Source organism: Macaca thibetana, chromosome X (assembly GCF_024542745.1).
Source record: "Macaca thibetana thibetana isolate TM-01 chromosome X, ASM2454274v1, whole genome shotgun sequence".
Lineage (NCBI taxonomy): Eukaryota > Metazoa > Chordata > Mammalia > Primates > Cercopithecidae > Macaca > Macaca thibetana.
The window spans coordinates 48,050,893-48,076,122 of NC_065598.1; the positions used below are offsets into that span (position 1 = coordinate 48,050,893).

At 44.2% G+C, this 25,230-nt stretch overlaps 1 protein-coding gene and 1 pseudogene across 1 annotated transcript; one reads left to right on the forward strand and one right to left on the reverse strand.

Moving 5' to 3' along the window:
- Positions 1-7,577: 7,577 nt before the first annotated feature.
- LOC126945769 (ornithine aminotransferase, mitochondrial-like) lies at positions 7,578-9,871 on the reverse strand (annotated as a pseudogene).
- A 906-nt stretch (positions 9,872-10,777) lies between these two features.
- Positions 10,778-20,043, forward strand: LOC126945690 (protein SSX4-like). Its single transcript, XM_050775823.1, has 7 exons — positions 10,778-10,848; positions 11,286-11,400; positions 12,066-12,161; positions 14,018-14,067; positions 16,056-16,191; positions 18,579-18,683; positions 19,455-20,043. The coding sequence occupies exons 1-6, from the start codon at positions 10,780-10,782 to the stop codon at positions 18,677-18,679; spliced, it is 567 nt and encodes a 188-aa protein (XP_050631780.1). The 5' UTR covers positions 10,778-10,779; the 3' UTR covers positions 18,680-18,683; positions 19,455-20,043.
- The last annotated feature ends 5,187 nt before the right edge of the window (positions 20,044-25,230 follow it).

Sequence of the window (25,230 nt, forward strand, 5' to 3'; positions counted from 1 at the left end):
TTTATTTATGTAAGATGGAGTCTTGCTTTTTCGCCCAGGCTGGAGTGCAGTGGCACGATCTTGGCTCAATGAACCTGTGCCTCCCGAGTCCAAGCAATTCTTCTGCCTCAGCCTCTTGAGTTGCTGGGACCACAGGCGTGTGACACTATGCCCGGCTAATTTTGGTATTTTTAGTAGAGACAGGGTTTCACCATGTTGGCAGGCTGGTCTCGAACTCCTGACCTCAAGTAAGCCGCCCGCCTCAGCCTCCCAAAGTGCTGGGATTACAGGCGTTAACCACCTCGCCTGAGCTTTTTTTAAATTTATTTTTAGACGGAGTTTCACTCTTGTTGCTCAGGCTGGAGTACAATGGTGTGTTCTCAGCTCACTGCAACCACTGTCTCCCAGGTTTAAGTGATTCTCCTACCCCAGCCTCCTGAGTAGCTGGGGTTGCAGGTGTGCACCACCACACTCACCTAATTTTGTATTTTTAGTAGAGATGGGGTTTGCCATGTTGGCCAGGCTGGTCTTAAACTGCTGACTTCAAGTGATCCTCCCGCCTTGGCCTTCCAAACTGCTGGATTACAGGTGTGAGCCACCACGCCCGACCTATCCGATAGTTTTTCTATATAACTCTTTGTTACTGGGAAGATGTGTAAGTCCAGACATTCCACGTGAGTTTCAGGGTTTCTGGATTGATAGGACTTAGAGTAGAGAGCCTCTAGAGCTGAGCTGAGACAATTCTTCTTTTCAATTTCTAGCCTATGAACCCCTACAGAAGCTTACAGGATTTCTGCCTTACAATGTGAAGGGAGTCTACGGGTGAATGATATTGGTTGTAGTTGCCTAGCTCAGAGGGCAGAGGGAGAAGTAGGAAAGGAATGCTCAGTTACTGGCCAGCTTTGATGAGTCTGCACTTTTTCTAGGAGCTTTCCAAGCCCCCATTCCTTAATGTTATCACGCCACTTTGGGCTAGCACTGGGCCAGCCCTGCCAAGTGTCTGCTCTATATGTTCGCAGAACAGGTAATAAGCCTTCCAGAAAACAAGGAGAATAAAGAATGCAACTTAGAAAGTTCCACCTGGGCTGATCCTCCATCTGTGGCCTCTGACCTTTTCCCACTCTAAGCTATCTCATCCTTCAGTGGGGCCAAACATCAAGGGTTTTGTTACTGGGAACTGTTCTGAACTCCAACCACTTCCCACCTCTTCTGTGGCATCTGCAGTGTTGGGTTTGGGAAGGAAGCCAGCAGCTATTGCTGGTTCACCATCTTCTTCTGGAACCAGATATGCTTGTACATTTTGAAAGTAATGTGAAGTCATTACTGACAACAACTAAAATATATATACCACTTAACCACATGACAGGCACTATTCTAAGTTTTTTACATGTATTTACCCATTTAATCATAGCAATCAAATGAGTTAGATAATGTGGTTATCCCCAGTTCACTCTTGAGTAGCCTGAGACACAGAAAGGTTATATGACTTACACAAGGTCACACAGCTTAATAAGTCGAGAAGCCAGAAACTGAACCCAAGCTGTCTGGTTCCAGAGTCTGTACTCTAAAATACTAGCGTTAACTGGGCACAGTGACTCACTCTTGTAATCCCACCCCTTTGGGAGGCAGAGGTGGGAGGATTGCTTGAAGACAAGAGTTCAAGATCAGCCTGGGCAACATAGCAAGAAAAAGAAAATACCTACCAAAAAAAGAAAATTTAATTAGCCAGGCTTGGTGGTGCATGCCTGTAGTCCCAGCTACATGGAAGGCTGAGACAGGGGGATCACTTGAGCTGAGGAGGCTGGGGCTACAGTGAGCCATGATTGTGCTATGGAACTGTAGCCTGGGCAACAGAGTGAGGCTCTGTCTAAAATAAAACCAAATGAAATGCTAGTGCTTTTAACCATTCTATCATTCATTAGCATCTGTATCCATTCCTTGAACACCAAAAGAACTTCTCTTTTCTTTCCTGTCCCTCCTCCCATCTTCCATGTTTATAATACCAGGAATTTTAGTTAAGACTATAATTTTTTATGTTTACAATCTGAAGTTTACACTTTTCAATACATTTTACTATTTTTCTCCTCACCATTGCTTATTGAAACCACCTCCTTCCTCCTAAATTTAGTTTTCTCTTCTCATAGGACTGTACACCAATAATTATTTCTGAAGGGTATATGTCTCATTAATTTTCTAAAATTTTTTTTTTACCTCATTCTGGATTAACCTGGTATATAGATATCCAGGTACATCTTTTTTTGTTTGTTTTTGTTTTGTTTTGTTTTGTTTTGTTGGAGACAGTGTCTGGCTCTGTCACCCAGGCTGGAATGCAATGGCACAATCTCAGCTCACAGCAATCTCCATCTCCTGGACTCAAGCTATTCTCTTGCCTCAGTCTCCCAAGTAGCTGGGACTACAGGCACATGGCAACACACCTGGCTAATTGTTGTATTTTTTGTAGAGATGGGTTTCGCCTTGTTTGTTAGGCTGGTCTCAAACTCCGGAGCTCAAGCAATCCTCCCATCTCAGCCTCCCAAATGCTGGGACTATATGCATGAGCCACTGCGCCTGGCCCAAAGTTATTTTTAATCAGCTCCTTGAAAAACTTCTCCATTAAATTCTCTCTTCTCTCTTTCTCTCTGGGACCTTTCAGGATTTTATCTTTATCTTAGAAATTTTATTCCTAGGGGGTGTGTGTGTGCATGCGCACAGGTGTGTGTGCACATGCGTTAATCAGACTCAGAGCTAGGTGGCTCTTTTCAGTTTGAAGATTCATGTCTTTGCTCAGTTCAGAAAATTCTAGAACATTATTTTTTCAAGTACTGCCTTCTCTCTAGTCTTTACAGTCTTCTTTTCTTTCTTTTTTTTTTTTTTTTTTCTTTCACTTTTGTGACGTAGTTTTGCTCTGTCACCCAGGGTGGAGTGCAGTGGCAAGACCTCAGCTCACTGCAACCTCCGCTTCTCGGGTTCAACTGATTCTCCTGCCTCAGCCTCCCAAGTAGCTGGGATTTCAGGTGCCCACAATCACACCAGGCTAATTTTTGTATTTTCAGTAGAGACAGGGTTTTGCCATGTTTGACAGGCTGGTCTCGAACTCCTTACTTCAGGTGATCTGCCTGCCTTGGCCTCCCAAAGAGCTGGGATTACAGGCGTGAGCCATTGCGCCCGGCCCAGTCTTTCTATTCTGTATGTCTGGAACTTCTATTGGATGAACCGTGAAACTTCTGGGATCTATTCTCCATTTCCTTTATTATTTTACTTTCATACTTTCTATTTCGTAATCCTTTTCTACTATACAGTGAAGTAGTGCGGTGCCTGAACACATTTTTTCATTGGGCTGTTCCAGTTTCTCTTACTGATATGCAAAAGCTTTTTTGTATATTAGAGATGATTACTTTTACTGCTGATGCTTCACCATTTTCTCCAAAATTTGCCTGTTTAAACAGTTGTTTATGGTGTCTTTTGACCTAGATGATACTTTAATTTTTACATCTTTAAGTATGTCAGATGCATTGTTCATAGCTTTGGTGTAATGTCAGGAAGTGCCTATGCCAACTCAAGATGTCTTACACTGTAATATTTTCCTAAATTTTCATCTAATTCTTTATGACTTCACGTTTTCACATTTAAGTCTCTGAATTTTTGGCATTTATTGTTTTATGTGGTTCAAAGTAAGGATTTAATCTTTTTTTTTTCAAATGCATAGACACTTGTCAAGCAATCATTTATTATACAACCCATCTTTAGGCCACTGTTTGGAAATGCATGCTGAAGTTTGTACATAAATCAGTCTGTTTCTTGACTTTCTATTTTTTTCACTGATTAATCTGTTTCTATATGTGTTCATTTTTTATTGCTGCTGTAACAAATTGCCAATAGCTAAGACAACGCTGGGCACGGTGGCTCATGCCTGTAATCCCAGCACTTTGGGAGGCTGAGACGGGCGGATCGCTCGAAGTCAGGAGTTCAAGACTAGCTTTGCCAACATGGCGAAACCCCGTCTCTACTAAAAATACAAAAATCAGCCGGGTGTGGTGGCATGCACCTGTAATCCCAGCTATTTGGGAAGCTGAGACAGGAGAATTGCTTGAACACGGAAGTGAAGGTTGCAGTGAGCCGAGATCACCCCACTGAGCTCCAGCTTGGGTGACACAAGTGAGACTCCATCTCAAAAAAATATTTATATAGCTAAGACCATTTTTGAAAAAGAAGAATAAGGTGGGAGGAATGGCTGTACCATTTTTCAATACTTCTTATATAGCCACAGGAATTAAGACTGTGTAGTATTGGGAGAATAATAGACACATAGATCACTGGAACAAAATAGAGAACCTAGAAAGAGCCCCACGCTGATTTTTCACAAAGAGACAAAAAGAAGGAAGGATCATCTGCTTAACAAATGGTGCTGGAGCAGTTGCATAGCCATAGGCCAAAAAAAAAAAAAAAAAAAAAAGACCTAGTCTTCATAACTTTATACAAAAAAGTAACTCAAGTGGATCATATATTTAAATCTGAAATAGAAAACTAAAAAAAACTTTTACAAGAAAACATAGGAGAAACGTCTGAGATCTAGGGCATAGTGAACAGTTCAAAAAGCATAAACCATAAGGGAAAAAAGTAAATTAGATTTCATCCAATTTAAAACTTTTGCTCTGCAAGAAACCCTGTTAAAAGGATGAAAAAACAACATATGGACTGGGAGAAAATGTTTGCAAACCACATATTCAAGAAAGGACTCACATCCAGAATATATAATGGATACGTATAGTACTCTCAAAACTCAACGGTAGGCCGGGTGTATCCCAGCACTTTGAAAGGTCGAGATGGATGGAAGGCAGATCCCTTGAGGCCAGGAGTTTGAGACCAGCCTGGGCAACATGGCAAAAAACCATCTCTACTAAAAATACAAAAATTAGACAGGCATAATGATGCACGCCTGTAATCCCAGCTACACGGGAGGCTGAAGCACGAGAATCGCTTGAATCTGGAAGGCAGAGGTTGAAATGAGCCAAGATCATGCCACTGCACTCCAACCTGGGTAACAGAGCAAGACTCTGCCTAAAAAAAAAAAAATAATAATAATAATAATAATAACTCAATGGTAAAAAAACAAATAATATGATTAGAAAATTATGAAAAGATATTAACATACATTTCACTGAAGAGGAAATAAGCAAATAAGCACATGAAAAGAGATTCCACACTCATTCGCTTCATTAGATGCAAATTGAGACCACAATGAGGTATCACGACACACTTTATTACAATAGCTAAAATAAAAGACATAGTGGCAACACCAAATGGTGACAAGGATGCAGAGAAACTGGACATCTAGTAAAATGCTTCTGGGAAGGTAAAATCTTACAGCCACTCTGGAAAGCAGTTTGGTAGTTTCTTATAAAACTAAACATGCAATGACCATACAATTCAACAATTACACTTCAGAGAAGTTAAAACGTATGCCCATCCAGAAACTTGTACATAATTGTTCATAGCAGTTTTACTTGTAATAGTCAAAAGCTGGATATAATCAATATGTCCTACAATAAGCGAATGGTTGAACTGTGGTACTTCCATACCATGGAATACTACTCAATAATAAAAATGAACAACTGGCCGGGCGCAGTGGCTCATGCATGCAATCCCAGCACTTTGGGAGGCCGAGGCGGGCGGATCGCGAGGTCAGGAGATCGAGTCCATCCTGGCTAACACAGTGAAACCCCATCTCTACTAAAAAATACAAAAAATTAGCCGGGGGTGGTGGCGGGCGCCTGTAGTCCCAGCTACTCGGAAGGCTGAGGCAGGAGAATGGTGTGAACCTGGGAGGCAGAACTTGCAGTGAGCAGAGATGGCGCCACTGCACTCCAGCCTGGGCGACAGAGGGAGACTCCGTCTAAAAAAAAAAAAAATTACCCGACCGTGCTGGCGCGCACCTGTAGTCACAGCTACTCAGGAGGCTGAGGCAGTAAAATTGCTTGAACCTGGGAGGCAGACGTTGCAGTGAACCGATATCACGCCACTGCACTCCAGCCTGGGCAACAGACTGAGACTCCGTCTCGACAACAAAAACAACAACAATGAACTATTGATACAAAAATATTAATATCTTAGATGAATCATCATGGAATTATGCTGAGTGAAATAAGCCCCTAAAACATTACATACTATAAGATTTCATTTGTACAGCATCATAGAAAAGACAAAATTATAGAAATGAAAAACAGATTAGTAGTTGCCAGGGGTTAGGGATGGTGGATGGGAGGAGAGTGGGTATTAGTAAAAATGAGTAGCACAAGGGATAGCATTGTGGTGATGGAAATGTTCTGTAACTTTTTTTTTTTTCCAGAGAGGGATTTTCACTCTGTCACCTAGGCTGGAGTGCAGTGACACGATCTCAGCTCACTGCAACCTCTGCCTCCCAGGTTCAAACGATTCTGCTGTCTCAGCCTCCCATGTAGCTGGGATTACAGGTGCGTGCCACCATGCCTGGTAAGTTTTGTATTTTTAGTAGAGATGGGGTTTCTCCATGTTAGCCAGGGTGGTCTCAAACTCCTGACCTCAATGATCCACCCACCTCAGCCTCCCAAAGTGCTGGGATTACAGGCATGAGCCACCGCACCTGGCCGTGTTCTGTATTTTTTTTTTTCTGAAATATAAGCTTTATTTAAAATTTAAAGAAATACTAAAAATAAACGTTTTTCGGCCTGGCGCGATGGCTCATGCCTGTAATCCCAGCACTTTGGGAGGCCGAGGCGGGTGGATCACGAGGTCAGGAGATCGAGACCACGGTGAAACTCCGTCTCTACTAAAAATACAAAAAATTAGCCAGGTGCGGTGGCAGGCGTCTGTAGTCCCAACTACTTGGGAGGCTGAGGCAGGAGAATGGCATGAACCCCAGAGGTGGAGCCTGCAGTGAGCCGAGATCGCGCCACTGCACTCCAGCCTGGGTGACAAAGAAGACTCGGTCTCAAAAATAAAAAATAAAAGAATAAAAAATAAATACACATTTTTCTACAAATTTTAATCAAGCACTCAAAGCAATTCAGGAATGTTAAACACTAATTCTTAATTGAAAATGATGACATCCATAGAATACATCCTGGTGTTAGCCAACATCAGGTTTACTTAATATTGGTATTTTATATATGCTTAACTATTCATCCTTCCTAAAATTCAATGATAACAATGATTTGAATTTATAAGGTGAAGCCATTTATGTAATACCCCAGATATAACATTTTCAAATACAAAACATTTATACTAGCATGGAAATTATAAAAACATACATAAATTATACTGAAGGATGTGATTTAAAGGCTATCTATATACATAGATGTGTTTCACCTTAGAAAGTACACGTGCACATCAAAACATTCACTGAATATAAATGCCATTAAATTCTCTTACTTACGTTACAAAGCAAAGGGCCAGTTCATAAATGTTGTTCTAGTATGTATCAACTGCAAAAAACACATATTCCACAAAAAGGTTTTGAAGACACATGGGAGTGGGATGTGCCCACATTAAGAGCAGAGCTTTTATAGGACCACCTGTCTCTCCAGCCGGCTCCCAGCGACCACTGAAAACAGCTGCTACCCTCAGAACAACAAGATGGTGTTGTTAATGATAACGATGGACCCTGGAATCTCATTCTCCTTGACCACCAGCGGAGGCGAAATCTGATGATGTCGCCATGGGTTGGTTTGGCCAGAAGTCCATTATCTTGAAGTCTAGACACACTTTCCAAGTATCACAATCTTTGGTTTCTTTAATAACAATAGCGTTTAATAATTCTTTTCCTCGCTGGGCTCAGTGGCTCACACCTGTAATCCCAACACTTTGGGAGGCTAAGGTGGGTGGATCAGCTGAGGTCAGGAGTTTGAGACCGGCCTGGCCAACATGGTGAAACTCTGTCTCTACTAAAAAATACAAAAGTTAGCCAGGCATAGTGGTGCGTGCCTGTAATCCTAGCTACTTAGGAGGCTGAGGCAGGCGAATCACTTGAACCCAGGAGGCAGAGGCTGCAGTGAGCCAAGATCACGCCATTGCAATCCAGCCTGGGCAACCACAGTGAACCTGTGACTTAAGTAAATAAATAAATAAAATAATTATTTTCTTCTTACAGCAGTTACAACATCAGAAGGCAGCTTCATGGGTTCATTTCTCAAGATAATACCTATTTTTTTCTGCATTTTCAGCAAGGTTTTCTTCTTCTAAAACTTCAAGGGCTACGATGGCCACTTGGCAGCCTAGTGGATTGCCACCGTATGTGGACCCATGTTCTTCTGGCTTAATGGTCAGCATTATGTCATCATTCCACAGCAGCGCAGACACAGATTGTCAGCCCCCAGAAAGGGCCTTTCTAAGGAGGACTATATCAGGTCTGACATTTTCATGATCAACAATTAGCCATCTATCAGTTCTGGCCACTCCTGTATGTATTTCATCAACAATAAACAGAACCAAGCTGGGATCATGAGATGCGACAAGAGTAAGTTAAAATACCACAAAGCTTACTATTCTTACAGAGATTCAGCTGGTCTTTCTTGTCTGTCTTTCTTTCTTTCTTTCTTTCTTTCTTTCTTTCTTTCTTTCTTTCTTTCTTTCCTTCCTTCCTTCCTTCCTCCCTCCCTTCCTTCTTCCCTTCCTTCTTCCCTTTCCTTCCCTTTCCTTCCCTTCCCTTCCTTCTTCTCTTCCCTTCTTCCCTTCCCATCTTCCCTTCCGTCTGCCCTTCCCTTTCTTCCCTTCCCTCTTCCCTTCCCTTCTCCCTTCCCTTCTCCCTTCCCTTCCCTTCCCTTCTCCCATCCCTTCTCCCTTGCCTTCCTTTTCTTTTCAACAGTTTTTCTCTGTGGCCCAGGCTGGAGTGCAGTGGTGGGATCTCAGCTCAATGCAACCTCCCCCTCCCGGGTTCGAATCATTGAGTGAGCCCAGGAGGTCAAGACCAGCCTGGGAAAAATAGCAAAAGGCAGGGTGGTGCATGCCTGTAGTCCCGAGGCCGAGGGGGGAGGATTACTTGAGCCCAGGAGGTAGAGACTAGCCTGGACAACATAGCAAAACTGTCTCTACTAGAAAAATTAAAAATATTAGAAGGGGCTGGGTGGTGTATGCCTGTGGTCCCGAGGCTGAGGCAGGAGGATTGCTTGAGCCCAGGAGGTCAAGGCCAGCCTGGCCAACATAGTGAAACCCCATTTCTACTAACAACAAGGACAACAAAAAATAGCATGGGCAGGGTGGCTCACCCCTGTAGTTCCGAGCCTGAGGTGGGAAGATTGCTTGAGCCCAGAAGGTCAATATCAGCCTGGTCAACATAGCGAAAGCCTGTCTCTCCTAAAAAAATTATCAGGGCAGAATGGCACACGCCTGTAGTCCTGAGGCCAAGGCAGAAGCATCGCTTGAGCCCAGGAGATTGAGGCCAGTCTGTGCAACATAGCGAAACCCGGTTTCTACTGAAAAAAAAAATACCGTGGGCAAGGTGGTGCATGCCTGTAGACCCCAGGCTGAGGCGGGAGGATCTCTTGAGCCCAGGAGATTGAAGCCAGCCTGGCCAACATAGAGAAACCCGGTTTTAACTACAAAAAAAAAAAAAAAAAAAAAACGTGGGCAAGGTGGCGCATGCCTATAGTACTGAGAACGAGGTGGGAGGATTGGCCAAGGCGGACGTAATCAATACCACAATCACATCCCGTAAGTAAATACCTTTTCCTCTCTCCAGGACTACAGGTAAAGGATGGTAATTGTGTGCACCATACTTAGATTCCCTTCCAAAAATGCAATCAGAGGTTGGAGGGCCTTGGACGGATTTTTTAGTTCCAACAGATGTAGAAGCCACTGAAGAATGAATGTCACGACGAAGCACAGCAAACCTCCGCAAATGTGCTAGTTTGGAAAACATTGTGTCTTTCAAGTAGAAAAATCACAAATCGACTATTGTTTTCTTCCCATGGTTCAGACTAGAATACAGATGTTTAACGCAAGATCCAGGGACGGTCTTCAGAGAGATCAAAATCTCCTGATGGCACCTGAGGACCACCCACTTTGTCACACAAAGTGTGGATGGAGGAGGCAACAATATTCTGCAATGTCACTGCCCAAGGATGATGGACCAATCAGGGCAGTTAGTGAACTCCATCTGGCCAATTAGAAGTCAGGACAGTAGGCGGAACAAGCGAAGCTGATTTGGCGTCTATCAGTCCAGGCTCCAGGGAACGAACCTTCTCAAAAGCGGGGCGGAGACTCTGATTTTCCCGCCAAAAGCATCCCCTTGGATTGGCTACTTTAAGTTCAGAGTGCGCATGCTCTGATTTGCTCTTTTGATTCTTCCACAATCAGGGTAAGCGTGCGCTGATTTTCTCCTTCCGTTCTTCCTACCCATCCCCTCCCCCGTGGTGCATTTCTTATCTAGCATTAATAATGTGTTTATATGAGGCAGGTCGCCATCTCAACTCCTTCCTGTCCGTTTCTAACTTTTTCAGGTATGGTATTTTTCCTAGGAACTCTGTAGTAACTTAAGAAAGTTGGGCGGAGTGCGGTGGCTCACGCTTGTAATCCCAGCACTTTGGAGGCCACAGGTGGTGGATCGCTTGAACCTGGGAGGTGGAGGTTACAGTGAGCCAGGGTCATGCCACTGCAACACGCCTAAGCAACAGAGCGAAAACCTGTCTCAAAAAAAAAAAAACTCACTCAAATCATTCCTTCGGCTCCGGGACTACAGGCACACACCACCCTGCCCAGAGCACCAAAGGTCCTGTGGCTGGAAAGGCTCAGGCTGTTTCTCTTGCAGATCAGACTGCTCCCGGTGCCATGAACGGAGACAACACCTTTGCAAGGAGACCCAGGGATGATGCTCAAATATCAGAGAAGATACAAAAGGTGAGGCGACCTGGAGGGGGCAGAGTAGTGGACCAGGGGACAGTGTGGGGTGAGTAGGTTTCTGAGGGGGAGAGGACAGAGGTACTAGGGACAAGGAGCAGGGTCTCGGGGGAGATCTGGACCCTTGGGAGCCTCCCACCCTCGCTCTGTCATCACCTAGCATCCCTGGAGACAAGTCTGTGATCTTGCACTTCATTTGGTGACTCTCAGTCCACTCTGGAAGGTGGGAAGAGAGTCAGCCAGCAGCATTAAAGCCCTACTGTGTGACAGGGGAGAAGCTAGGGTAGGTCCCCATGTTCTCTCAGTTAACCATGGCATCAACCAGGACGGATTATCATCCCCACTTCCTAGATCCAGCACACAGGAAGTGGCTCCAGCTGAATGGCAGACATGCCTAGCTGAGTCACCGCCAGAATTTCTTTTTTTTTTTTTTCCAGGCCTTCGATGATATTGCCCAGTACTTCTCTAAGAAAGAGTGGGAAAAGATGAAAGCCTCAGAGAAAATCATCTATGTGTATATGAAGATAAACTATGAGGTCATGACTAAACTAGGTAACAGAAAGTTCTAGGTACACAGAAGTCTGGGGACACATGAGCATCCCTTTTCCTGCTTTGGCTACTTCTTAGGCTACAGAAAGTACCCCACATTTTCATTTTGTGTAGGGAAAAATCGCAAGGCAGCTTCTGGGTGTTCTGCTCTTCTGTATCCTGCAGGGCTGAGGGCAGGGACTGGCCACAGTGGAGCTCATACCTGTATCCTGCTCATACCGTCTTTTCTGATGAGCCCAGCTGTCTCTGTGGCATCCCTCCATCCCCTCAACCAACACACATACCCTCCCTTCCGTCTCTTGGCTTGTCTCTCTCTCTCTCTCTCTCTCTTTTTTTTTTTCTATGAGTCAGTCTCACTCTGTCACCTAGGCTAGAGTGCAGTAGTGCAATCATAGCTCACTGCAGCCTTGAACTCCTGAGCTCAAGCAATCCTCCTGCCCAGCCTGTGGAAAAGCTGAGGCTACAGGCACGTGCCACCATGCGGAACTAATTTTATTTTATATTTTGTAGATATAGAGGTCTCTCTATGTTGCCCAGGCTCGTGTTGAGTGCCTCGCCTCAAGCAATCCTCCAGCCTCAGCCTCCCAAAGTGCTGGTACTACAGACATGAGCCACCGTGCCAGGCCTAAGCTTGTCTCTTAAAGAATAAACATTTTGCTTCTTTCTAGGTTTCAAGGTCACCCTCCCACCTTTCATGTGTAGTAAACGGGCTGCAGACTTCCACAGGAATGATTTTGATAACGATAGAAACCGCGGGAATCAGGGTGAGTAGATGGGAAGGGGCTGGAAAGGGTCTCCTCAAGCCCAGTTGCTTTTCAGCTCAGCGACCTGGGAAAGATCCTCAGACATTTGTTCCCTCATACACATCAGGGCTGAGTGAAAAAAGAAATTGCATGCAGAAAATTAATTACAGAGGCCAATCATATAAAATTCTAAAACATGCAAAACAAGAAAATATATTTTTATGGATAATAAGTAAATGGTAAATGTATACAAACCTGAATGTGAATAAAAAGCCATCAAATTAAGGTGACTGGCTGTAGTGGAGGAGGGAGGGAGGGCATGGATTGGTGAGTGCTGCACAGACAGCTTCAGCTGTGACTTATTGATAGTACGTTTTGCGTTTTTTGGGTTTTTTTGGTTTGTTTGTTTTGTTTTGTTTTTGAGTTTCGCTCTTGTCACCCAGCCTGGAGTGCAATAGCAAAATCTGAGCTCACTGCAACCTGCACCTCTCAGGTTCAAGCAATTCTGCTGCCTCAACCTCCCAAGTAGCTGGGATTACAGGCACCCACCCCCACATCCAGCTAATTTTTGTATTTTTGGTAGAGACAGGGTTTCACCATGTTGGCCAGTCTGACCTCAAACTACATGACCTCAGGTGATCCACTTGCCTCAGCCTCCCAAAGTGCTGGGATTACAGGCATGAGCTACCACTCCTGGACTGTTTATACTATTGCTAATATTCTGAATAAATAAATCAGATCTAAGATAACTGTGAGGTAATGTTGAGACCCGACTGGACTCAATTTTATTCCCCATACTTTTCTGTGGGTTTGAAATATTTCTTTTTTAAAGAACGTGTTGTTCTTCCTAAGCACTGTTAATGAATCAAAGGACATTTAAGAAAATGTTAAAGGTGAAAAAAAGAAAATGTTAAAACTGTAGATCCGCCAAAAACTTCCAGAGTTTGTTTCATTAACAGCATGTGGGTATTGAATAAGTATCTTAAGAGAGGGTGATGAACACATTATGTAATAAAGATCGCTGTTTCTCTGTATTTTATCAAAACCAAATAGTCCTCACATTCTGCAACAACCCCTGTTCTCCGTGTTGAGCTTGGAAGAGGGTTTGAAAGAGTGATCCCTTATCCAACACACAGAGAGCTTTCCCACTTCTCAGTGAGCAGAGATAATATAGGGTGAAAAACAGACGGGTTCTTGAGTAGAGATCTTTGTGCATTTCAGGAATATAAAGGGGACATATGTGTTTACCTGCTCTTCTGCTCTGAGAACACAGTTATAAGACAAGGTCAAAATGTCCAAACTGTCTCCAATAGACCTATTACTCCCCAACTAAACAGGCCAGATTCTACCATCTCCCACAATCACTATAAGAGGTCTGAAAATCCAGTGCTTGAGTATCTGCCAAGTTTTTGACATTAAAGGAGTGTCTTTATACTGAAAATATTTCAGAGCCACTGGACTAAATCATCCGTGGGTTCGTCACACATTTAACAGCTTAATTGGCATACCATAAGATTCACCCATTTCAAGTGTAGAGAGATTTTCAGCTGTTGCACATCTTGAGTGGATACAGTTCAGATTCCTAAACAATCAATTTAACTATTTGGGAAAAAGTAAAAGACACGTAATGAAATAAGATGAGACTGTGATGGGATTTAGTTCCCATTTGATAAACCATAAGATGGATAATTCTGAGCTGATGCCACAGATAAATGCAGTAACCATTACTAAACATAATTCAGAAGCAAATTTCAAATAACTCCTCAACAATGAGTGGACTCATAACCCTCTGCTGCAGCATACCCTGATACTACAGAAGTCTCTCTAGTTTGGAAATCTTTACCAACAAAGAAAAATTCTGATGTATTCTCTTTCAGTTGAACATCCTCAGATGACTTCCGGCAGGCTCCAGGGAATCTTCCCAAAGGTGAGTATCTCTCAAATCTAAAGGACCAGAGAACCTTTGTCCCTTCATGGATGTGAACACTGGTAACAGTGGGAGAATATAAAAAATGCCCTCACTGCCTCCTTCTCCCCATGTGTATCACAACACCTGATGTAGCACCGACAGCTTGATAATACTAACAGTTGTGATCCTTGATACTTCTTTTGTTTTCATAGTGATGCCAGATACTATTTTAAACAGTTCACATGGGTTAATTTATTTCATCCTTAAGAAGACCTCTATGATGTTGTTTCTGTTATTATCTCCAGATAATAATGAGTCACACACTTCAGTTGTCGTCCATAGAAAAGCCATGTGACTTGGCGCAAATGTTCTAAGTTCTCTGAGTTTCAGATTCCTGGTCCATTAAATGGAAGTAAAGAATCATACATAGTTCATGTTTTAGATCCTAGTTATCAGCAACATAATAATAAAATGAGGCTACCGGGGTACAGAGATTTTAAAGAATTTCCTGGGGCGCAGTGGCAGTGGTAGTCTAATTCAGAGTTCCAAGCCATTTAAAGCTCATTAACGTTTGCATTTTTTTATGAAGTTCAGATGTTGCTCACTAGGGCTTTACCCCATAGAGCCTGCTGGTGCTTCAGCTGAGACACCCACTCTCACAACAGGAAGGACCAGCTGGCCTCTGATCTGTTACTGGGGCCACTTGCATGGCTTAGGAATTGCTTTGACTGTTGGCCCCTCCCTACTGTGAGCTCCTTGAGGGCCTTGTCTGCACCTGGGGCATCCGGGAAGCCCCAGTCCCAGCCCAGGGGATCCCTCGGAGGCTCCTGAATGAGTGATCCCACAAGTGCAGATTCAACTCTGGTTTAGAGGGTAAAGGAATCTGGGAGTTGGGTTGCCAGTGTGGAGACCAAATTCAAAGAGGATCATCAAAAGTATTAGTTTTTTTATTATTACTGCATTTAAACAGTGTTTACAAGCTCAGAGAGCACTTTCCCTTAGCCTATTTTACATGTGTTGTTGACTATTTTGTAAGTGAGGAAGCTGAATAAAAAGTAGCTTAAGGGCCGTGCGCGGTGGCTCACAATTGTAATCCCAGCACTTTGAGAAGCTGAGGCGGGTGGATCACGAGGTGAAGATATCAAGACCAACGTGTCCAACTTGGTGAAACCTCGTCTCTACTAAAGATAGAAAACTTAGCGGCGCGTGTTAGAGCCTGCCTGTAGTCCCAGATACTGTGGAGGCTGAGGCAGGAGAATTGTTTGAACCCGGGAGGCAGAGGTTACAGTGACCCGAGATCGTGCCACTGCACTCAAGCCTGGCAACAGAGCAAGACTCCGTGTCAAAAGAAAAAAAAAGGAAAAAAAAAGTAGGTTAAGACTGTTGGTCAGTGACACATCCCAATGTAACCAAAATTGGTATGGGTACCACCTTACTTATTTCCACATTCAATGTTGGTGCCTCTGTGGGGTGGTATGTCATATCTGGTACTGCTTTCTTTGCTGCCTAGATTAATTTCAGCAAACCATTTCTTTCTCTCTCCCTTCCCTGTATTCATCTCCCCACACTATCTTTCCCAGCAGTGTTTTGTCCCCCCTCTATGTTTTTACATTTACTCTCCCAGTAGCTGTCTACAAGCTTATATGGGATCCCTTGTATTTTATAGAAGCTCTTCCTTTTGTAGACCTTGTGAATTCTTAGAATGCTATTCTTCTCCAAATCTTCTGTATATGACACTCTCAATTACATGGAGATTTTTGCTGTTTGCAAGAATGTCAGTCTTAAAAGACTGTGAGGATAAGCATTCTATCCCTGGAAAGCCCATTCATTTAGGCCATTCCTTTCCCTTCTAACCTCCCAGGTTTCTCCTAATATAGGGCTATGTAACTCTCCCAGTGTTGTTGAGAACATTGATTAAGGTAATGCATTTGAAGACGCTTTGTAAGCTCTAAAGCACTATAGAAATGTCACTGATACTGTTTATCTGTGACCTTCACATTATAAAGATCATGCCCAAGAAGCCAGCAGAGAAAGAAAATGATTTGAAGCAAGTGGCAGAGGCATCTGGCCCACGAAATGGTGGGAAACAGCTGTGCCCCCCGAGGAAACCAAGTACCTCTGAGAAGATTAACAAGAGATCTGGTAAGAGGAAACAATTTGGGAATGACCCCTCTGGCTTCCCTGGCTATGTTCAGGTGTGGGGACTGGGTGTGTGGCATGGATCCCAGACAAGCCTGGGTCCAGGCTGGGCTGAGGAGCTCGCCCAGCTCCAGATGAGATGTTAGACATGACTTCCAGAGACATAGACTTGAGTTGTCACCCATAGAGAAACCATGTGACTTGGGGCAATTCTTCCAAATTTCCTCAGCGCCGGGTTCCTAGTCCATAAGATGGAAATAAAGAATCACAGTTCATAAGTTGTTTGGAAACATTACATTTAATCTAGAAGGCCTGATGACATGAAAGGTGCTCAATCAATTCTATCTGTGATGACCTGCAATCATATCTTACTCAGTTCAATGCCTGATACCCAATATAGATGTGCTTCAGAGATATTGCAGGTTCGGTTCCAGACCACTGCAATAAAGTGAGTCACACACATTTTTTATTTTTGGTTTTGCAGTGCATAAAAACATTATGTTTACACTATACTGCAGTCTACTAAGTGTGCAATAGCATTATGTCTAAAAATGTACATACCTTAATTTTAAAATAATTCATTGTTAAAAATGCTAACAATCTTCTGAGCCTTCAGTGAGTCACACTCTTTTTGCTGGTGGAGGGTCTTGCCACAGTGTTGATGGCTGCTGGCTGATCAAAGTGTTGGTTGCTGAAGGGTGGAGTGGCTGTGGCAGTTTCTTAAAATAACACAACAATGAAATTTGCCACATCAATTAGCTCTCCCTTTCTTGAAGGATTTCTCTGTAGTATGTGATGCTATTGGATAGCATTTTACCCACAGTAGAACTTCTTTCACAGTTGGAGTCAATCCACTCTAGCTATGAAAGTCCTAGATGGCATCTCCTTCCAATAGAAGGCTAGTTTATCTACATTGAAAATCTGTTGTTTAGTGGAGCCACCTCCATCAGTGATCTTAGCTAGATCTTCTGGGTAAGTTGCTGCAGCTTCTCCATCAGGGTTTGCTGCTTCACCTTGCACTTTTATGTTATGGAGACGGCTTCTTTCCTTAAACCTCACAAACCACCCTCTTCTAGCTTCACACGTTTCTCCTGCAGCTTCTTCACCTCTCTCAGCTTTCATGGACTTGAAGAGGGTTTGGGTCTTGCTCTGAATTAGACTCTGGCTTAAGGGAGTGTTGCGGCTGGTTTCATCTTCTATCCTGACCACTCAAACTTTCTCTATTTCAGCAGTAACGCAGTTTTGCTTTCTTATTCTTGTGTTCACTGGAGTATTAGTATTATTATTTTCTTCAAGAACTTTTCCTTTGCAGTGTATACTATTATTTCCTTCAAGAACTTTTCCTTTGCATTCACGGCTTGGCTGTTTGGTGCAAGAGGCGGAGCTTTCAGCCTGTCTTGGCTTTCAGCATGCCTTCCTCACTCAGCTTAGCCATTTCTAGCTTCTGATTTAGGTGAGAGACATGCGACTCTTCCTTTCATTTGAACACTTAGCGGCCATTGTAGGGTTGTTCACTGTCCTAATTTAAGTATTGCTGTGTCTCAGGAAATAGGGAGGCCCGAGAGAAGGAGGAGAGATGGGGAACAGCTCATCGGTGGAGCAGTCAGACCACACACAACATTGGTCAATTAAGTTTCTCATCTTCTATGGGTGCAGTTCCTGGTACCCCCAAAACAATTACATAGAACAGGGTGATTATAGTCAATAATAACTTAATCGTACATTTTTTAAAAAACTAAAAGAGTGTAAATGGATTTTTTGTAACACAAGGATAAATGTTTGAGGGCATGGAGACCCTATATTCCATGATGTGATTATTACACATTTCATGCCTGTGTCAAAGCATCTCATGTACCCCATAAGAATATACACCTACTGTGGAACCACAAAAATAAAAAACAAAAATTATTTTAAAAGACTAAAGAACAACAAAACAATTGCAGTAATAATATCAAAGTTCACTGATGACAGATCACAATAACAGATATAATAATAATGGAAAAGTGTAAAATTGGTGAGAATTCCCCCCAAAAAATTGCAGCATATGCAAAGCACTATAAAAACGATGTGCCATAAAACAAGGTATGCCTGTGTGCCCCTAACAAATACATGCAGCATGAAAGGAGGTATGGTTGAATGTTCCTGTAAGTGAAGAGGTTGGGAATCTAAACCTCACAACGGAAGGAGCCAGAAGCTAAAACTTTAACTGGCATTTGCACTGTACTGGTGTGGCTTTAAGATCTCAGCCTCTCTAAGCCAGAGAATGTGAAAACCTGGGTAAAGAAGGCCCATGGGCACTTGGGAGCGGGGAGGCATCTCCTTTTGAGAAAACAAAGCCTAACACTCTCCAACCTACCCAACCCTCATCTTCCAACTCTTCTCCATCATAGGACCCAAAAGGGGGAAACATGCCTGGACCCACAGACTGCGTGAGAGAAAGCAGCCGGTGATTTATGAAGAGATCAGCGACCCTGAGGAAGACGACGAGTAACTCCGTAAGTGAACCTTCAGCTCATCCCCCACATCCCTGCAGATGTGCTATTCTGTTACGGTACCGATATCCCATCTTGTCTCTTGTTCCCGAAATCATTCCCTTCTCATAATTTTCTAGGGTACAGCATTGAGGCTGAATGATGAGATTTCCCATGCTCTTTTCTTTCTATTTCTTTTTTCTTTTTGAGAGGGAGTCTTGCTCTGTCGCCCAGGCTGGAGTGTAGTGGTGCAATCTTGGCTCACTGCAACTTGTGCCTCTCAGGATCAAGCAATTCTCCTGCCTCAGCCTCCTGAGTAGCTGGGATTACAGGTGCGCACCACCACACCAGTGTAATTTTTGTATTTTTGGTAGAGATATTGGTCAGGCTGGTCTCAAACTCCTGACCTCGTGATCCACCTGCCTTGGCCTCCCAAAGTGCTGGGTTTACAGGGGCGAGCCACCGCGCCCGGCCGATTTCCCATACTCTTTCTACTCCCTGCTCTGTATATCCAGGGATGCTCCCTACCCAGGATGCTGTGGCTTCCCAAACCCCAGGTCAGCCCTGATACGCGGGCCACACCTTCCTCTAGCCTAGGAATTGATAACCCAGGCGAGGAAGTCACTGTGGCATGAGCAGATGGTTCACTTCGAGGAACCGTGGAAGGCGTGTGCAGGTCCTGAGGTAGGGCAGAATCAGAGTGTGCAGGGTCTGCAGGTCAGGAGGACTTGAGATTGAGTTATCGGGCAGTGGGAACTCACTGCCACTTACTTTCCTTCTCTCTTCTTGCCTCAGCCTCAGGGATATGACACATGCCCACAATGAGAAGCAGAACGTGGTGACCTTTCACGAACATGGGCATGGCTGTGGACCCCTCGTCATCAGGTGTATAGCAAGTCAAAGCAAGTGTTCACAACAGTTAAAAGTTGAGCATCATTTTTCTTAGTGTGCCAAGAGTTCGATGTTAGCGTTTCCATTGTATTTTCTTGCAGTGTGCCATCCTGTTAGATATTACTGTTTTCATTGATGAGCAAGACATACTTAATGCATTTTTCGGTTTGTGTATCCATGCACCCACCTCAGAAAACAAGTATAGTCAGGTATTCTCTCCATAGAACAGAACTACCCTCCTTTCTCCCCAGATGTGACTACTGAGGTCAGGTCTGAGTGTATAATTTCTGATTTTCTCCTCTGCATTTACACCACACAGACACACACACACACACACACACCAAGTACCACTATAAGCATCTCCCATCTGCTTTTCTCCATTGCCATGCATCCTGCTCAAGCCCCTCTCACTCCGTTTCCTGTTCAGCATGTACTCCCCTCATCCGATTCCCCTCTATCAGTCATTGACAGTTAATAAACATTTGCAAACATTCCCCAGTTTTTGCTCCTCTCGTTATTGTGTACACAGCTCTGTGCATGTATGTGAATATTTCTTTAGGAAAGATTCTTAGAAGTGGAATGGCTGTATCAAAGGAGTCATTTATTCAACAAAAACCTAATGAGTGCATCCTCGTGCTGAGCGCTGTTCTAGGTGCTGGAGAGACATCAGGGAACAAGGCAGACAGATGTTCCTGACCACCATTCTAGAGGAGGATGTTTCCAGTTGTTTGTTTGTTTTTTCTAGAGATGGGGTCTTGCTCTGTCCAGGCTGGAGTGCAGTGGCATGATCATAGCTCAATGCAGCCTTGAACTCCTGGGCTCAAGCGATCCTCCCACCATGGCCTCCTAAAGTGCTGGGATTATAGGCATGAGGCACCGTGCCTGGCCTCCAGTTTTTATTTTGATGGAGACCATACACTTCAGTCCTGGAGCAGGATTCTGCAGCAGGTGGTTGGGCATCTTGGCCTTCACGCTCTGAACAATTTTCGGGTTCTAGGGCTGGGACGGCCCATTTGGGAGTATGTGGGAGGAGACACAGATGAAATAGTCCTCTGGGTGATGTGGAGGAATGAGGAAGATGCGTGCACGGTAAACCCTGTGATGGACAGGGAATAGAAGAGTCCACTAGTCTCCATGCAGGGGAGCAACGGTGGGAAAGTCCCCTGGACAGAAGCATGAGACTGCCCATCAAGGGTCTCACCAACCAAGGGCCTGGGAGCTGGGGTGGGGACAATGATTTGGAATGTGACAGCTCTTTCTCACAGGTACCGTTACATAGTGCAGAGGGGAAACAAATGTGGGGAAGGGAAGGGCAGAGGGGAGTCTGTTTTCGAACAAACCATTGCGTGTGAATGAAGACATCAAGGCCTCCTGGTTCTCCCCAGCCTTGGAAGGAGGACACTATCATCATTATGCCTATATGATAGATGAGAGACGGAGTCCCAGACAGATGGTAGGCGTCTTGTCACAGGTCCCACAGCTGGCAGGTGCACCAGGGGCTGAGTTTGGAGCTCACTGACTTCAGAAACATTAAGGAGGACAGATGTGTGTGATGGAGGGAGGGAGAATTGAACAAGCCCCGGGTTCTGTCCCCAGTTGCAAGGTAGAGGTTTTGGGTTCATTTTCCCAAGACAAGGAGCACTCAGAGAGGGAGAGTGCAGGGAGGGAGAGGCAAACGTGGTCATAGTGGGGACAGTGGGAGACAGAGATATGCAGGGTGGGCAGAAGAGGGTCAGGCAAAGAAGCAGGGGAGACCCAAGGCCAAGTGTGGGCTGTCAGAGCCACCAGAGGGACAGGGTGCCAGGAAGGAGGTTGTGGGGCTCCAGGAGCAGCAGAGGTTCCCCAGATCTGTGAGCATGCCCTGCCTGGCACTGCAGGAAGAGGTGGCTGCCACCCAGGTCAGTGTGGACGTACCTCTACCTGTGACTCACAGAAAACAAATTCTATTTTATCCCAATATAGTTCTGTATTACACAAATGTAATATTCCGATACTAGATATTGAGTGCCTTATCCTCCACGCAAATAGAGGAGAGGATACCCTAAAAGAGATACTGAGGGATTTTATTTTCCTTTCTCCCTGGGAAGATGGAATCCATAAGTTGGGTTCCCCACCCCACAAGAGAGGTGCAAGGAAGGGTAGCTGGAAGACTGTGAGTCATGACAGGGAACATTTTTCCTTAGGTTCCTTGGGGATATAAAGCTCCTGACTGTCTGTCTATCATGGATAAAGAGTGAACATGGTCCCCTCTCCACAAATGTGTTTCTCTCCTTCATTATTACTGTGAAGGGCTAAAGATACACCAAGTCCTGATACATCACATTTTTGTGTTATTTTTGAGACAGAATCGCACTCTGTCACCCAGGCTGGAGTGCAGTGATGCAAGTACAGCTCACTGCAACCTCAGTCTCCCAGGCTCCCACTTCAGCTTCCGAACTAGCTGGGACTACAGGCACATGCCACCATACCCAGCTAATTTTTGTGTTTTTGGTAGAAACGGCATGCAGTATGTTGCCCAGGCTGGTCTGGATCTCCTGGCCTCAGTCAATCCTCCTGCTTCAGCCTCCCAAAGTGCTGGGATGACAAGTGTGAGCCACCTCACCAGGCCTTCACTTTCTTTAATGAGCAATTAGCAGAGTTTCATCTTAGAGGCAAAAGTGGCTACTGCCAGCCAAACTGTCTGTGGTGTTGGAGGGGAATCTGGCTGATTCAGACATTTCAAATGAACTTTTAAATTAACCTACCTGATGATTATCCTAAGGCCGTTTCCTGCTCCGTGATTTTTTGATTCAGGGTTTGGAGTTTTTCAGAGACTGTTACAAAGAGCATCTCCTGGCCGGGTGCGGTGACTTATGCTGTAACACCAGCACTTTGGGAGGCCGAAGCAGGCAGATCACTTAATGTCAGGAGTTTGAGACCAGCCTGGCCATCATGGTGAAACCCCCATCTCTACTAAAAATACAAAAATTAACCGGCTGTGCTGGCAGCCTCCTGTGAATTCCAGTTAATGCAGGGGCTAAGGCAGGAGAATCACTTGAACACAGGAGACGGAGGTGCAGTGAGCCGAGATCACACCACTGCACTCCAGCCTGGGCGACAGAGTAAGTCTCCGTCTCAGAAAACAAACAGCATCTCTTACCTACAGTGATTTGAGCTGTGGTCTGTTCTCCTTGGGTTTCTCTATCAGTCTGATCCCATCTACTCTGTCTCCCTGGAATGCCTCAATATTTCTGGTGGACCACTGACACGCTTTCTTGTTTTCCTCTACTGTTAAGAATTGACCCTTGAAAACATTTTCTTCCCAGTTCAATGGAATGTTGAGTGGGGCACGGAATCTATCTGTCATCTTGCTCCAATCATCTGGTTTTAGATATTTTATGTACTTTTGTCACTATAAACGTGTAATTTTTCTCAATTTTATTTTCTAAATGGTTATTATTGGTAGGCCTTATCTATTACTGTATATAATATTTTGTTACCTGTCTGGGTGCAGCTTACCCTGCATTTTGGCACAAGACTCAATCTGTTTTATTCTACAAAAGAAAATTGACAGGCTGGGCGCGGTGGCTCACGCCTGTAATCCCAGCACTTTGGGAGACTGAGGCGGGTGGATCACTTGAGGTCAGGACTTTGACACCAGCCTGGCCAAGATGATGAAACCCCATCTCTACCAAAAAATTTTTTTTAATTAGCCATGCATTGTTGGCGCGCACCTGTATTCCCAGCTATGAGGGCAGCTGAGGCAGGAGGATCACTTGAACTCGGGAGGTGGAGATTGCAGTGAGCTGAGATTGCCCCACTGCACTCCAGCCTGGACGACAGCGATTCTATCTCTAAAAAAAAAGAAAAAGAAAAGAAAATTCACATCACAGGCAATAGAGAGTTTTAAAAGGATACTTTATGAAAGATTTCATAGGGGAGGCTTATGGAAAGAAAGAAATATATATTTTACAGAGCTGAACAGTTCACAGCAAAAATCACCAGAACTGCCTTTTTCTCCAAAATTATTACTCCTACGCTATACTACTACTGGTTCTTCTAGTCCTTCCCTGTATTCCAAATCTTCAAATTGTCCATTTTCTTATTGGGATAATTTTCCTCTGCCCAGATCTAGGTCCTCCACAACACTTAACACTGTCTTCGGGTGTTTGAATTCCCATTGTTTTAGCTCAGGTTCCCAAGGAAACAGGCTTTGGGCCATACAGGACACCTCTAGACAGACTATACTGAGAAACCATGCCTGGAATGGTGCAGTGGGGAGAGGAGAGGAGAGGAGAGGCAATTTACATACCTGGCTCTCACTCTTGGTTCCTTTTCTTATTGGTCAAAATTTACCCCACAGGCACAAACTCCCACACACTTCTAGATTGCATAATCTGCCCCTTTGGCAGCTGTCTGGGCAGCCAGATCCCACACTTTGAAGTGTAGTGTTTCATACAATCCAAAAGTGGTAGCAGAGGTTAGGCACGGTGGCTCACGTCTATAATCCCAGCAATTTGGGAGGCCAAGGCAGGTGGATCATGAGGTCAGGAGTTTGAGACCAGCCTAGCCAGCATGGTGAAACCCCGTCTATAGCAAATATACAACAATTAGCCGGGCATGGTGGTGGATGCCTGTAATCCCAACTACTTGGGGGGCTGAGGTAGGAGAATCACATGACCCCAGGAGGCAGAGGTTGCAGTGAGCTGAGATCGCACCACTGCACTTCAGCCTGTGCGACAGATCAAGACTCTGTCTCAAAAACAAACAAAGGAAGAATTTACAAATTCAAATTTTTCAAGGAAATGCTCCAAGGAAAGTAAAATGGGGAAAGGTCTCTTCTTGCCCTTTTGACAACAGGAAAAATCTCAATTTTATGTTTGTTACCCTTATAATTTCCCCCTATTGTTATTCTTTTATAGTAAAACTACAATTTTCTAATTATCTCCACTGCTGTTTCTATCTTTCTCTGGGTAGTTTACAGCCACCTAGTTATCCAACAAGTCCATAGTAAGATGCAAAGCAGAGCAATTATCAGGATTATAACAAAATGATTTTTTTTTGAGATGGAATTTCTCTCTTGTTGCCCAGGCTGGGGTACAAAGGTGCCATCTCAGCTCACTGCAACCTCCACTTCCCGAGTTCAAGCGATTCTCCTGCCTCAGCCTCCCGTGTAGCTGGGATTACAGGCATGTGCCACCAGGCCCAGCTAACTTTGTATTTTTTGTAGAGATTAGATTAGGCTGATCTTGGACTCCTTACCTCGGGTGATCTGCCTACCTCATCCTCCCAAAGTGCTGGGATTACAGACATGAGCCACCACGCCCAGTCTAGAATGAGTTTTTAAATTCAGTATAATACTCACCCTGTCAGGGCGAGGGGCGACCTTTAAACACATCATACTGGTTAATTGTGTCAAAGTCAAAATAAATTATAGAGACAAATCCTGAAATCAAATGCTCTATTCGGGAATCACAAAATTGCAATTCAGGACATATACATGGACTGAGGTGGTCTTCAGTATGTCCAACAAACAAAGAAGTTGGAAGCTTTATTAGAAAGAAAAAATGTTACATATTGTTTTGAAATGAGGCTCATTGGCCCTGGAAAAGCTGGTTCATTCGCCTAATCAGCTTTCACATTCCCTCTTTTGATCAACATCTTTCTTTGAAAACCTCACTGATCAGCCATCTTAAAGTGA

Excerpts from the sequence above, each read along its gene's own strand:
- LOC126945690 (XM_050775823.1), top strand. The coding sequence starts at position 10,780 with ATGAACGGAGACAACACCTTTGCAAGGAGACCCAGGGATGATGCTCAA. Across the intron at positions 11,401-12,065 it reads TGAGGTCATGACTAAACTAG|GTTTCAAGGTCACCCTCCCA; the intron begins GTAACAGAAAGT and ends GCTTCTTTCTAG. Across the intron at positions 12,162-14,017 it reads TAGAAACCGCGGGAATCAGG|TTGAACATCCTCAGATGACT; the intron begins GTGAGTAGATGG and ends ATTCTCTTTCAG.